General features: G+C 39.7%; 1 protein-coding gene and 1 long non-coding RNA gene across 2 annotated transcripts; one reads left to right on the forward strand and one right to left on the reverse strand.

Moving 5' to 3' along the window:
• Positions 1 to 2,681: 2,681 nt before the first annotated feature.
• LOC133450883 (phospholipase A and acyltransferase 4-like) lies at positions 2,682 to 5,968 on the forward strand. The gene is made up of 5 exons (XM_061729785.1): positions 2,682 to 2,716; positions 3,532 to 3,565; positions 3,779 to 3,890; positions 4,079 to 4,329; positions 5,842 to 5,968. The coding sequence occupies exons 2-5, from the start codon at positions 3,563 to 3,565 to the stop codon at positions 5,905 to 5,907; spliced, it is 432 nt and encodes a 143-aa protein (XP_061585769.1). The 5' UTR covers positions 2,682 to 2,716; positions 3,532 to 3,562; the 3' UTR covers positions 5,908 to 5,968.
• Positions 5,969 to 10,159: 4,191 nt separating this feature from the next.
• On the reverse strand, positions 10,160 to 11,554 carry LOC133450884 (uncharacterized). Its single transcript, XR_009783130.1, has 3 exons — positions 11,472 to 11,554; positions 10,914 to 10,997; positions 10,160 to 10,671 (listed from the first exon to the last, which is right to left on the reverse strand). It is a non-coding gene; the product is annotated as an uncharacterized LOC133450884 (long non-coding RNA).
• Positions 11,555 to 11,781: the final 227 nt, after the last annotated feature.

Consider the following 11,781-nt stretch of genomic DNA (forward strand, 5'->3'; position numbering starts at 1 on the left):
ACTACACACAATTCCCAATATCCTGCACACTCTTCATGATTTCCCTCTCTTGCTGTTCACTCAGAACACACAGTCAATCACATTTCTAAACTCCAAAGGCTGTTGTGCAATATGCAATCAGCAATTTGCCATTGAATTCATATTCATTGATGAAGCGGGGTTCAACCTTGTAAAAAGAAGGCGCCGAGGGAGGAATATCATCGGCCAGCGTGCCATCACAGAGGTCCCTGGCCAACATGGAGGGAACATAACAATGTGTGCTGCCATCAATCACCACAGCGTCCTCCATCACCATGCCACCCTTGGCCCCAACAACACTGCACTTCTTCTAGCATTCCTGGACCAGCTCTACAATATCATTGTCCAGCCAGACCAGATGGAGGACACAGAGGTGGTCAGGTTCGTTGTTATCTGGGACAATGTCAGTTTCCATCGGGCTGCTCTGGTCAGTGAGTGGTTCAGGATCCATCCAGAAGTTGATGTCCTATATCTCCCTCCATACTCTCCCTTCCTCTACCCAATTGAGGAGTTTTTCTCTGCCTGGAGCTGGATGGTATACGAGAGAATCCCTCAGACACGGATCCCACTGCTGCAGGCCACGGAGGACGCATTGTGGCGATGTCACTGCTGAGGCCTGTCAAGGCTTCATGCAGCATTGTAGGAGATTGTTCCCCCGCTGCTTGGCCAGGGAGAACATCTCCTGCGACGTGGACGAGGTCCTGTGGCCAGCTAGGGATGAAAGGCAGGATGCAGCCTAATACTTTTGTTCTGTTTCTATTTTCTGTCAAGTTTTCATCCACAGCTTGCTGTGATGTCCAGTGGACTGCACATTTTGAGTCCAAATACTGTAAAATATTATTTGTTGTTACAGTACAGAATTGTGTGTTGTTTTCTATTTGAGTAGCCTATACATAAGAATACTAGATGGTGATATATTACATCCAACAGCTGAAGGTGTAACACTGAGGCATTCATTCATTCATATAGTGTTTTCCATTCATACCATAGTGTCTTCCATTCTGCACATCAGTGTTCAGTGGGTGCTTAGCAATGTCTACTCAAATGATGTATGTGTTTGGCATTTGAGAAGGAAATACCATTTAGTGAAGAGTTAACACTGTTTTGAGGGTAGAGTGTGCTTTTGCAAGAGAAGTGTAGGATTTTGCATTTTGTGTGTGAGTTTTGCAATTTTTGTTTAGAGTTTTGAGAAAGTGAGGTAGTCAATCAGGAAATGTGTTTAAACAATTGTGAAAAACTGTAACTGTGAATGAAGCGTTCCAGAAGTGACAACGTCCTTATCAGCTGTTGTTACTCTGAGGGCATGACCAATCTGTCAGGTTTGACAGGTCGGCTGTCAAACAGCTGATAAGGACGTTGTCACTTCCCATCACGTGACACTCTGTTTTCCCCTTCCCTTCGTGTTTGGTTTTGCAGGTTGTGGCTGGAGTCGTGGTCGGCCTGTTTCCCTCCCGGGCTTCATCACCTGTTTATTGCGTGACCATCAAGTTCCCCAAAAAGACAGTTCTGCCTCCACTCCTCTGCCAGATACTTCCTCCCGTTGTGTGGTTTTCCTCATGCCTGAGCTCCTCGGTTGTTTCCTCGTTCCTGTGGCCAGCCTGACTTCTGCCACCGCACTCTGGATTTGTTTTTTTTTTATCCACGAGTGGTTGTTGTGCTTCGAGTTTTTGTTTTTGTGATAATTTTTGTGACGATTAAACATTGTAAGACCATTCCTGTGTGCACTCTCCTCTCTGGCTACAGTGGTTCATACTGAACCCTTCTGAACGTAACACACACGTCGTTGTACCAGGGTGTGTTGAAGCAGGAAACATCTAAAACATGCAGGACAGCAAACCTGAGGACCAGGTTTGTTAGGAAGTTATAATTAGCCTCAGTCTCCTGCCCTGTAAGAGCATACTAAACCCTAAACCTACGCCCACATTTTATTTAGGGATTTTAGTTCTGTTTCTATTAAAATTACATTTCTTTTATTTCCCTAAAAGAAATGGGGGGTCAATAAACAAATAAAGTGTCTGTCCGTCTGTCCGTCTGTCTGTCTAAAAGGACTGTACTTTCTGAGGTCAGCACATCTGTCCAGAGGTGTGATGATCACCTCGATATCGATGCAAAAAAACAACAAACAGAAAGACAGGAGATGAAGACTGTTGTGCTTTTACAATGAAACAGATGATTCCAACTGCAGGTTTCTGGATGTTCTACAGGAATCAGCATGTTCTTGGTTGTTCGTGAGTTATCAGTCTCACAGCAGAACTTAGTTCCTGGAACTCTGCGATATTGAGGCATCTCCATCCTTACAGGAATGTTCAACGACTTATCCAGAACTACTTTAATAGTATGTTGTTATTTTTATGTTTTAGTCATTCTTATCTTCTCTAAGTTGGGATATTTCTTTTGTAAATAAGTCCATGAAAAATATCACAAAAAGAAAAATAAAGTCAGCTTTATTGGAATCTAATTTAAATTGTGTTTTATAAGACATTTATTTCCGTGTCAGTTTCATTTCACAACAGTTCAACAAGGATGTACTTATCATCATTATCAAATGTACACAGGGAAGGGTTGTCTCTTTGTTTTACATGATTTTACGTAATGAAAAGGAAGAACGTTGTTTGAGTTATAAAGAGAACGCTATTACTTTCAGTTGAATCAGTCCAGCAGTTGCAGCCGTCCTGAATCCTTCGCTTCATCACGTCTTGTAAGTCTAACAAATATTTATTCTTAATTTAATTCCTGTATCGTTCTGTTTTATTTTGAAGAGTTTTATTCCAATTTTACAAGATAAACTGTTAATAATTTATTAAAAGGGACTGCATGCTTTTTTATTTGACTGTTTGTGACATTTCTTTCTGACATTTATGATCTTTGAAGGAAATCTTACATGAGCAAACTACAAATCTCTATTGGATGTTCTGAACTCACTTCTGGTGTCTGTGCTTTTGTTTTCTTCCAGTTCTTCCATTTTATAAAGAATCTCTCTCTCTTTCTTTATCTCTCTCTCTCTCTCTCTCTCTCTCTCTCTCTCTCTCTCTCATTTACTGTTTCTCTATCAATAGATAGATATATAGATAAAAGATAGAGAAGGAGAGAGTGTATACATACACCTACATATAGATACATATACAGTACAGACCAAAAGATTGAATGTGAGAATTAGAAGATATATATATATATATATATATATATATATATATATATATATATATATATATATATATATATATATATATATATATATATATATATATATATATATATATAACTCACAAACAATAATCTGCCTTGGTTGGATCCATGCATTTACTATATTGGGATTTCTCCTCAAAAGATTTTTTGTACATACATAGAATTTTTTGGTATAGACCATACGAATGCACAAATATGTGGAAAAAATATATCTGATATTTTAATAGCAAAGAAGAAGTTTTTGGAGATCACAAACTTAAAAGATGTGTTTGATGTTCTGAACTCTCTTTTGGTGTCTGATTCTGTTTCTCTTCCTGCTTCTATCAGCTCAGCCGCTTCAATCAGAAGATTCTTTGACATGGTTTGTAAATTTCATTTTTCTTTTTTCCTGCGTGGGGGGGGGTCTTCTGTATGGAAGTCAATAACCAGTCTTCTCTCTATTCTATTTTATTCAATTTTGTTCAACTCCAGTTCAAACCAACAACTGGGTCGACTGGTTTGTTTCTATCATTGTTTCAGTTGTAGTCACACAATTTCTTTATTGATTGATTGAATGTTTTTATCCTAATTGAAGGATCAAAGGGAGGTCCAACCTGGAGACCTGATTGAGATCTTCCGTGATGATCATAACCACTGGGCTGTTTATGTTGGTGATGGAAACGTCGTTCACCTCCCAGAACCACCGGGTGAGTTTCCTCGTTCCTCCAACATGTCAGACTGAAACAAAACCAAACAAGGTTTCAGGTTGTTCTCAGCTGCTCAACGGTGTGAATCAGCAACAGAGCAGACGTAGAACCATGTCAGCATCTTTAGGTGTCAGCATCATCTCAGTGAGCTGCAGCTCAAACACTTTTCTTCATGGTTCATCCTTTAGGGCAAGGTGGTGATGGTATTGGTTTTGTTGGTGAAGCCCAAGGGTTGAGGCAGCAGCTGCAGGACGTGGTGGGAAATGACAACTGGAGAGTCAACAATCTCTTGGATGGTATACACCCACCTCGTCCAGCTGATGATATTGTGAGAGATGCCGGCTTACTGGTGTATGAAGAAATGGGGTTCAATCTGGAGAATGTCAACTGTGAACAGTTCGCCACTGAGCTGCGTTACGGCGAGCCTGAGGGTCAGCAGGTACGTAAAAACATGTTTCTCCTGGTGGTTTGTGTTAGAGTCAGCAGGTACGTTAGAACATGTTTCTCTTGGTGGTTTGTGTTAGTGAGAGTCAGCAGGTACGTTAGAACATGTTTCTCCTGGTGGTTTGTGTTAGAGTCAGCAGGTACGTTAGAACATGTTTCTCCTGGTGGTTTGTGTTAGAGTCAGCAGGTACGTTAGAACATGTTTCTCCTGGTGGTTTGTGTTAGTGAGGGTCCGGGGTGAAACCCTGGACCTTTAACAGGACTGAGCTCCTCCTCGTCCTCTCAGCCGTCTCCTCCATGACGGTGTCACACTCATAAAGATCCAGAGATTTACATTATAATCAGGCTTTTGATTGTCCTTTATTTCTCCCTCAATGGGGAAATTCACTTTGTGCAGCAGCAGTAGCTCAACACACACATGCAGGGAAAGGGTAAAAAAAGTAAAAAATATATAATTACAAAACATAAACAGTGTACACATTGGAATGAAAAATAAGAAACTAGTGCAGTACGAGAAAGATAGAAAAACAGTGCAAAAAAAAGCAGGTAGGATGTGTATTGTAGTGTGTTAGAGTCAGTTGTCATAGTTGCAGCTATAGAACAAAACTATAATAGTTAGTCTCAAATATAGCTTGGTGGTAGATATGCTGCTATAGGCCTATGCTGCAGGGGGGACCGACATGATCCGCTGGGCGGTGCCTCTCACCCTTCTTCTCCTCTCCTTTTCCCTGCCTCTCTTCTCCATTACCATTTTTATTTATTATAAATATCTCATAGCTATCATTTTTGTCCATCGTTCCTGTAGTTTCTTGTGCCGGCCCCCCTTTTTTCTCTTTTGTGCATGTTTGCAGGCTGGAGCCTCAGGAGCTGCGTTCTGGCCTGTGTTCCCGCCCCCCCCCCATCCCCGGTCATCCCGTTGCTGCTTCCACCTGCCTACGTGGATGTCTGCTGTTACTGCTTCCGCCTGCCTGCACCCCCCCCCTCTGGTCATCCCGCTGCTGCTTCCATCTACCTGCTGTGTGCTGCTGACGTCCCTGACTCCCCCAGTCTGGCCTTCGGCAGGAGGGTCCCCCCTTACGAGCCTGGTCCTGCTCAAGGTTTCTTCCCTCCTAAAGGGGAGTTTTTCTTGCCACTGTTTGGCTTAAGGTTTTTCTCCCACTAGGGGAGTTTTTACCTGCCATTGTTTATATAATAATTGCTCGGGGGTTTATGTTTATGTTTATGTTCATGTTCTGGATCTCTGGAAAGCGTCTAGAGACAACATCTGTTGTATTAGACGCTATTAAAATAAAATTGAATTGAATTGAATCAATTGAATTGTATGAGGTATAAAGATATTGCAAGGGGAGAGAGAGAGCAAGACACCAAACACTGACAAAAACAACCGCCAACACTCTTGGGTTGTCACAGTTGCAAATAAATGTTCAGAGTTGTGGATTGTTTCAGAGTTCTGAAAGACAAGAATCATCTTTTCTTTGTGTAAAACATGTTGTTGTTTCTCCTGCAGGAGGTTGCTGCAGCGGTAGAAGTTGCAGCATTCGCCGCGGATCTCCTGGGAAATGATAGCGATTGATCGGGATGTAACTGGCATATCAATCCATGATTCTTATTTCATAAAGTTTGGTCAAATCCACATGACCTAACTTCAGAAATGAAGGTGCAAGTTCCTACTTATTAGAAACAACTTAATCAATAATATTTTCTTCTTCAACTGAGGAGGAGCATGATTTTTATGTCAAAGAAATCAAATATTTCATATGATGTAAACACAAATATGATTGAGGCTGATCAGATGAATCAATAATAAAATTCCATCCATCCATCCATCCATCCATCCATCCATCCATCCATCCATCCATCCATCCATCCATCCATCCATCCATCCATCCATCCATCCATCCATCCATCCATCCATCCATCCATCCATCCATCGTCCGCCGCTTTGTCCGTTCCCGGGTCGCGGGGGCAGCAGCCTCAGCAGAGATGCCCAGACTTCCTTCACCCCAGACACTTCCTCCATCTCTTCCTCCATCTCTTCCTCCATCTCTTTCTCCAGCTCCTCCGAGGGGAGTCCGAGGCGTTCCCAGGCCAGCCGAGAGACATAGTCTCTCCAGCGTGTCCTGGGTCTTCCCCGGGGTCTCCTCCCGGTGGGACATGCCTGGAACTCCTCCCTAGGGAGGAGGGACATGCCTGGAACACCTCCCTAGGGAGGCGTCCCATACAGATGCCCAAGCCACCTTAGCTGACTCCTCTCAATGTGAAGGAGCAGCGGCTCGACTCTGAGCTCCTCCCGGGGTGACCGAACTCCTCAGCCTATCTCTAAGGGAGCGTCCAGCCACCCTGCAGAGGAAACTCACCTCTAAGGGAGGAAACTCATCTCTAAGGGAGCGTCCAGCCACCCTGCGGAGGAAACTCATCTCTAAGGGAGCGTCCAGCCACCCTGCGGAGGAAACTCATCTCGGCCGCTTGTATCTGCGATCTTGTCCTTTCGGTCACTACCCAAAGTTCATGACCAAGGGTGAGGGTAGGGGCGTAGATTGACCGGTAAATCGAGAGCTTCGCCTTTCGACTCAGCTCCTTCTTCACCACGACGGTCCGGTACATCGACCGCATAACTGCGGACGCTGCACCGATCCGCCTGTCAATCTCCCGCTCCATCGTTCCCTCACTCGTGAACAAGATCCCCAGATACTTGAACTCCTCCACCTGAGGCAGGACCACCCACCCGGAGAAGGCACAACACCCTTTCCCGGTGGAGAACCATGGCCTCGGTCTTGGAGGTGCTGATTCTCATCCCTGCCGCGTCGCACTCGGCCTCAAACCGCCCCAGCACATGCTGAAGGTCCCGGTCTGATGAAGCCAACAGGACGTCATCTGCAAAAAGCAGAGATGAAATCCTGAGGTTCCCAAACCGGATCCCCTCCGGCCCCTGGCTGCGCCTAGAAATCCTGTCCATAAGGACAGGATTATGAACAGGACCGGTGACAAAGGGCAGCCCTGCCGGAGTCCAACATGCACCGGGAACAAGTCTGACTTACTGCCGGCAATGAGAACCAGACTCCTGCTCCGATCATACAGAGACCGGACAGCCCTTAATAGACCAGCCAAGGTCAGGAAGAATAATAAAATTCATACAATAAAAATCCTTTGTTTCTTTGTTTTGTTTCATGAAAGTACTTCAACTTAGTTTTTACAGATCTTTAGATGTTCATTGATGCTGGATTTCTTTATCATGATTATAAATATGTTTCCATGTATTTCAGTCCTGATTATCTGATTCCTGAATCTGAAAATTCAAGATTCAAGATCATTGCTGATCACAGAGATAGACGGATAGACAGACACTAAACCAATGTGTTTTAATTTAGACCAAATATTGTTCTATAAAGTATAAACCAGGTGTTAAATAACAGGCAGGAATAAAGCCCCATCCCAGCCATCCTCCCCATCTCTCTGCTGGACTAAATTATGAGTATTATTGATGGCATTGATCCCAGCGAGGTGAAGGGGATCCCTGCTAAAGAGAAACCTCCCTGGAGAGATGCTGCACCGGTCAGAGCTGAAACAAGAGACAAAGAGCTGAACTCAGGTGGAAAACCAACTCAGAGGTTCATTATGACGTTAGAAAGAGAGACTGAACGGACCAGACTGGAATCAGGACAAAAACGTATTCAGGGAAAACTATGGAAATTTTCTCTGAGTTGTTTGTCGATGACAAACCCCAGTTTCAGTTACTGGTTCAGGTCCTAACTGTTTGAATCACGTCAGCTTCAATCACGGTGAAATGAGCAAATAACATGGAGATAATACTAAACACACGAGCAGTTCAGCAGATAACGGACTGTGTAAGATATATTTCTATGTGGAATCTCTCTAAGGTTTAGTGGAGAACATTATTTGTGATGAGTTTTCCTGTTCTTCATTTCGGCACATTACTGATGTTCCCGTCTGAATTCTTGGGAAGAAAGTAAAACTTGGAGCAGGACTGGACAACCGTGGTCCCCGAGGTCGGCTGTCCAGATGTTCCACATGTTTCCTGCTTCAACACCCGGGTCCTAAAGTGTGTGTCATGATGAACAGACTGGTGCAGACCCGGGGATGGATGCAGGACTGGATGAGAATCAGGTCTGTGAAAGCAGTGAAACATCTCAACTACGCAGGACGGCGGCCCATGAAGAAGGAAACGCCCATTTTTATCTATTTTATCTCATTGGCTTTTCTTTTACCCCCCCAAACCAAAAAACCAAAGTAATGCGTTTGGAGCAGGAAATGAAACAAAGTACTAACATATATGTGTTTAAAAAGAGATACAAAAAATGATTTATAAACAGGTATATGGAAGAGGAAATGGGTTAACGGGGAGTGTAATAAACAAATAAAAGTAGGGAAAAATGGTATATTATACTTGCTTAAGATATGTTTAGATATTTATGTGGATATTTATGTAGTATATATTGTATGTTGAGAGGGATAGTTATAATTATGTAATATAGGTTATATATTTATGATGTATGTAGCAAATATATATATATATATATATATATATATATATATATATATATATATATATATATATATATATATATATATATATATTTATAAGGATATTTCTGTAGTTTATATAGTGTACATTTATAAAGATTTATATAATATTTGTATTTTCTATATATTCATATATTATTTATGTAATATATTTTCTGTATACTTATATGGATAATTATGTATTAATAGGCATGTTTTGTTCTATCGTGCTATCGTGCTATCACATAATTAAAACTGGAAGTAGCCTACTGGATGTTGGGGAAAAAAGAAGCAAGAAACAAACATTTATTTATTATTGATTATTATTGTTTTGTCTTGTATTCATTACTGTTTCATGTTCGAAATAAAATTTCAATTCAATTGAAGTGTATGTTCGCCTTCTTTTTTCATCTATTGGAATAAAGTAATGCATTTCCAGCGTTTGTCCAGCAGATGGAGCCAGAGGAAGTTTACCTCCACTTTAGTGTAATTTACCTTCTGTCCACCAGATGGAGCCAAAGGAAATTTACCTTTAGTGTAATTTACCTTCTGTTCACTACCCAGGCGAAAAAAAAGTATACTTTAGCATAATAAATTTAAGCACACTTAGTATACTTCATAAGCACATAATTATTGTACTCAAAGTGTGTTATTTTCGAGTACTAAAAACGTACTTAGTATACTAATGATATATCATTAGTGCTACTTAAGACATACTTAAATACAACTTAGTGTACTTGACTGTACTATTTTGAGACACCATTAAGATCAACTTAAATATATTTAAGTACAATTTTCTCTACTAATACTGTACTTATTTAAAATGTTCTTTAATTCGATTTAAAGTATACTTTAATCCACTTTTCAGATTACTATTAATACATTTAGAATATACTGGAAATGTATTTCTAATTTAATCATAATGTGTTGCCATTGCATTTTAAATATATTTACAAAAATTTAATAAAAATTAAAAAGTTGTACTTAAGTATATTATATTTCATCTTAATGGTGTCTCAAAATAGTACAGATAAGTACACTAAGTTGTACTTTAGTATGTCTTAAGTAGCACTAATGATATATCATTAGTATACTAAGTACATTGTTAGCACATCGAAAATAGTACACTAATTATGTGCGCAGGAAGTATACTAGATGTACTTCATTAAAATACACTTCAATAGTACACAGAAAGTACAATTTTTTCATAATTAATTTGAATTTGGAATGACTTTTAAGTAAACATAAAAAATAATTAGAACATACTTGGAGTAGAAAAAAGTTTATTTTTAACATGCACGGCATTGCAGGAAAAATGTGCATAAATCAAGTACATTTAAGTACAACTTAAAGATGTAAAGTTTAGTGTTGGTACAGTACATCTAAACAACATTTTCAAACAGTTTCTCTTCATCGTAACATTTTTTTTCAAATTTGGATCATTTGACCCCAGATAATTATTTTTAGTAATATTAAGTTCACAAAAAAAAAAGAAAAAAGTTTATCAACAAATTTTACAGAGACCTGAACAGCTTCATCTTCAGAAGAAACAATAGATGTGCTAGCTGTGCACCGCAGAGAAGCTAGTAATGACAGAAATTAACATTAAACTGACTTTTGAAACATTGACACAGTTTGTGTAAACTCAAAATGTATGTCCACCAAAAAATAAACAAACAAAAACTATTACAATCAGTTACTGATGTTACTGCTTACTGTTTCTTTTTGGTCACAAAATTCTCATTGTTACATTTTCTCCGAATCACTGCTCTCACATCAGACACAGTTGTTCCTGGAAATTCAGCAATAACTGTATCTGTAAAATAGAAAGGGACAAATAAAATGGTATTACAAATCATGCTTTTCCAAAGTTATCACATTAGCAAGAAGGGGGCTTACATACACGAGGAAAACCTGAAACATGTTACTTCTGGCTATGGCCAAGGCAAGGGTGGAGGCAGAAAAACAAAATGATAATAAGGAAAAATAGACTTAAACTTATAATGAAAAATGTGTCTTATCCTCCCACAATATTCCCTTATTCCTGTAAATACTTACATTTGTTTGAAGAACTTGTGATGGGTCAATCTGTGTTTCATCTTCATCTGAAGTGAGACTGGAAGTTGCAGTAATTCTTTTTTTCTGTACCGAAGAGAAAGAATGTATTATATGACAACATCATATGAACTATACCACAGATTTTTTAGAAAAACATTTCAAATATAAAACATCATAGTATTACAGTGTCATAAATTCATTAAGGATTTTATGTGTATGACATGACATTCTTCTTCCCTTTCATCTTTGCAGCCAGCAGGAGAAACAAAATGTTTTACTAGCTACTGTAGTGCATTTTGGGATATTCAAACAGATTAATTCATCACTCAAGGTTCTATAGTTTCAGACAAAAATAATTCAGTGGGTGACATTCACTTCATATCATTTTTCATAAACAAGATGACGAGACAATATTAAAAGCATAACCAACCTACAAATAGGGATTTCAGTGAATCAAGACTGGTAAGTATAAGAAATGGAGCAGCATTTTGAACCTACAGGTGTTTTAATCTAAGTATATTTTCTAAATAAACTACCAACACAAGCAACAAAAATAACCTTTGGTTTGCTTCCATCATATGTTGTGGTACAAGGTGAGGTCCTTCTCCTTGCAACTGCCATGTGCCAGATGACTTCATCCTTGAAGAAGGCTTCTTTTCTTTCCATCAACTCCTTGTAGTTGTCTGTAACCACAACCATACATCAGACAAACTGTCAAAACCATGTTTTTTCCCTCTTTTGCTCAATATTTTAGATATTTTGTATGTCTCGTGAAATGCACCACGGTCAATCTAATATTATACACAACAAGTCACTTTAAGTCTTTTTATAAACACAGTTACATAAAAATTGAAATTACATACAAGGT

Source organism: Cololabis saira, chromosome 9, assembly GCF_033807715.1.
Source record: "Cololabis saira isolate AMF1-May2022 chromosome 9, fColSai1.1, whole genome shotgun sequence".
In the NCBI taxonomy this organism is placed as follows: Eukaryota; Metazoa; Chordata; class Actinopteri; order Beloniformes; family Belonidae; genus Cololabis; species Cololabis saira.

Excerpts from the sequence above, each read along its gene's own strand:
- LOC133450883 (XM_061729785.1), top strand. Across the intron at positions 3,891-4,078 it reads TCACCTCCCAGAACCACCGG|GGCAAGGTGGTGATGGTATT; the intron begins GTGAGTTTCCTC and ends TTCATCCTTTAG. Across the intron at positions 4,330-5,841 it reads GCGAGCCTGAGGGTCAGCAG|GAGGTTGCTGCAGCGGTAGA; the intron begins GTACGTAAAAAC and ends TTTCTCCTGCAG.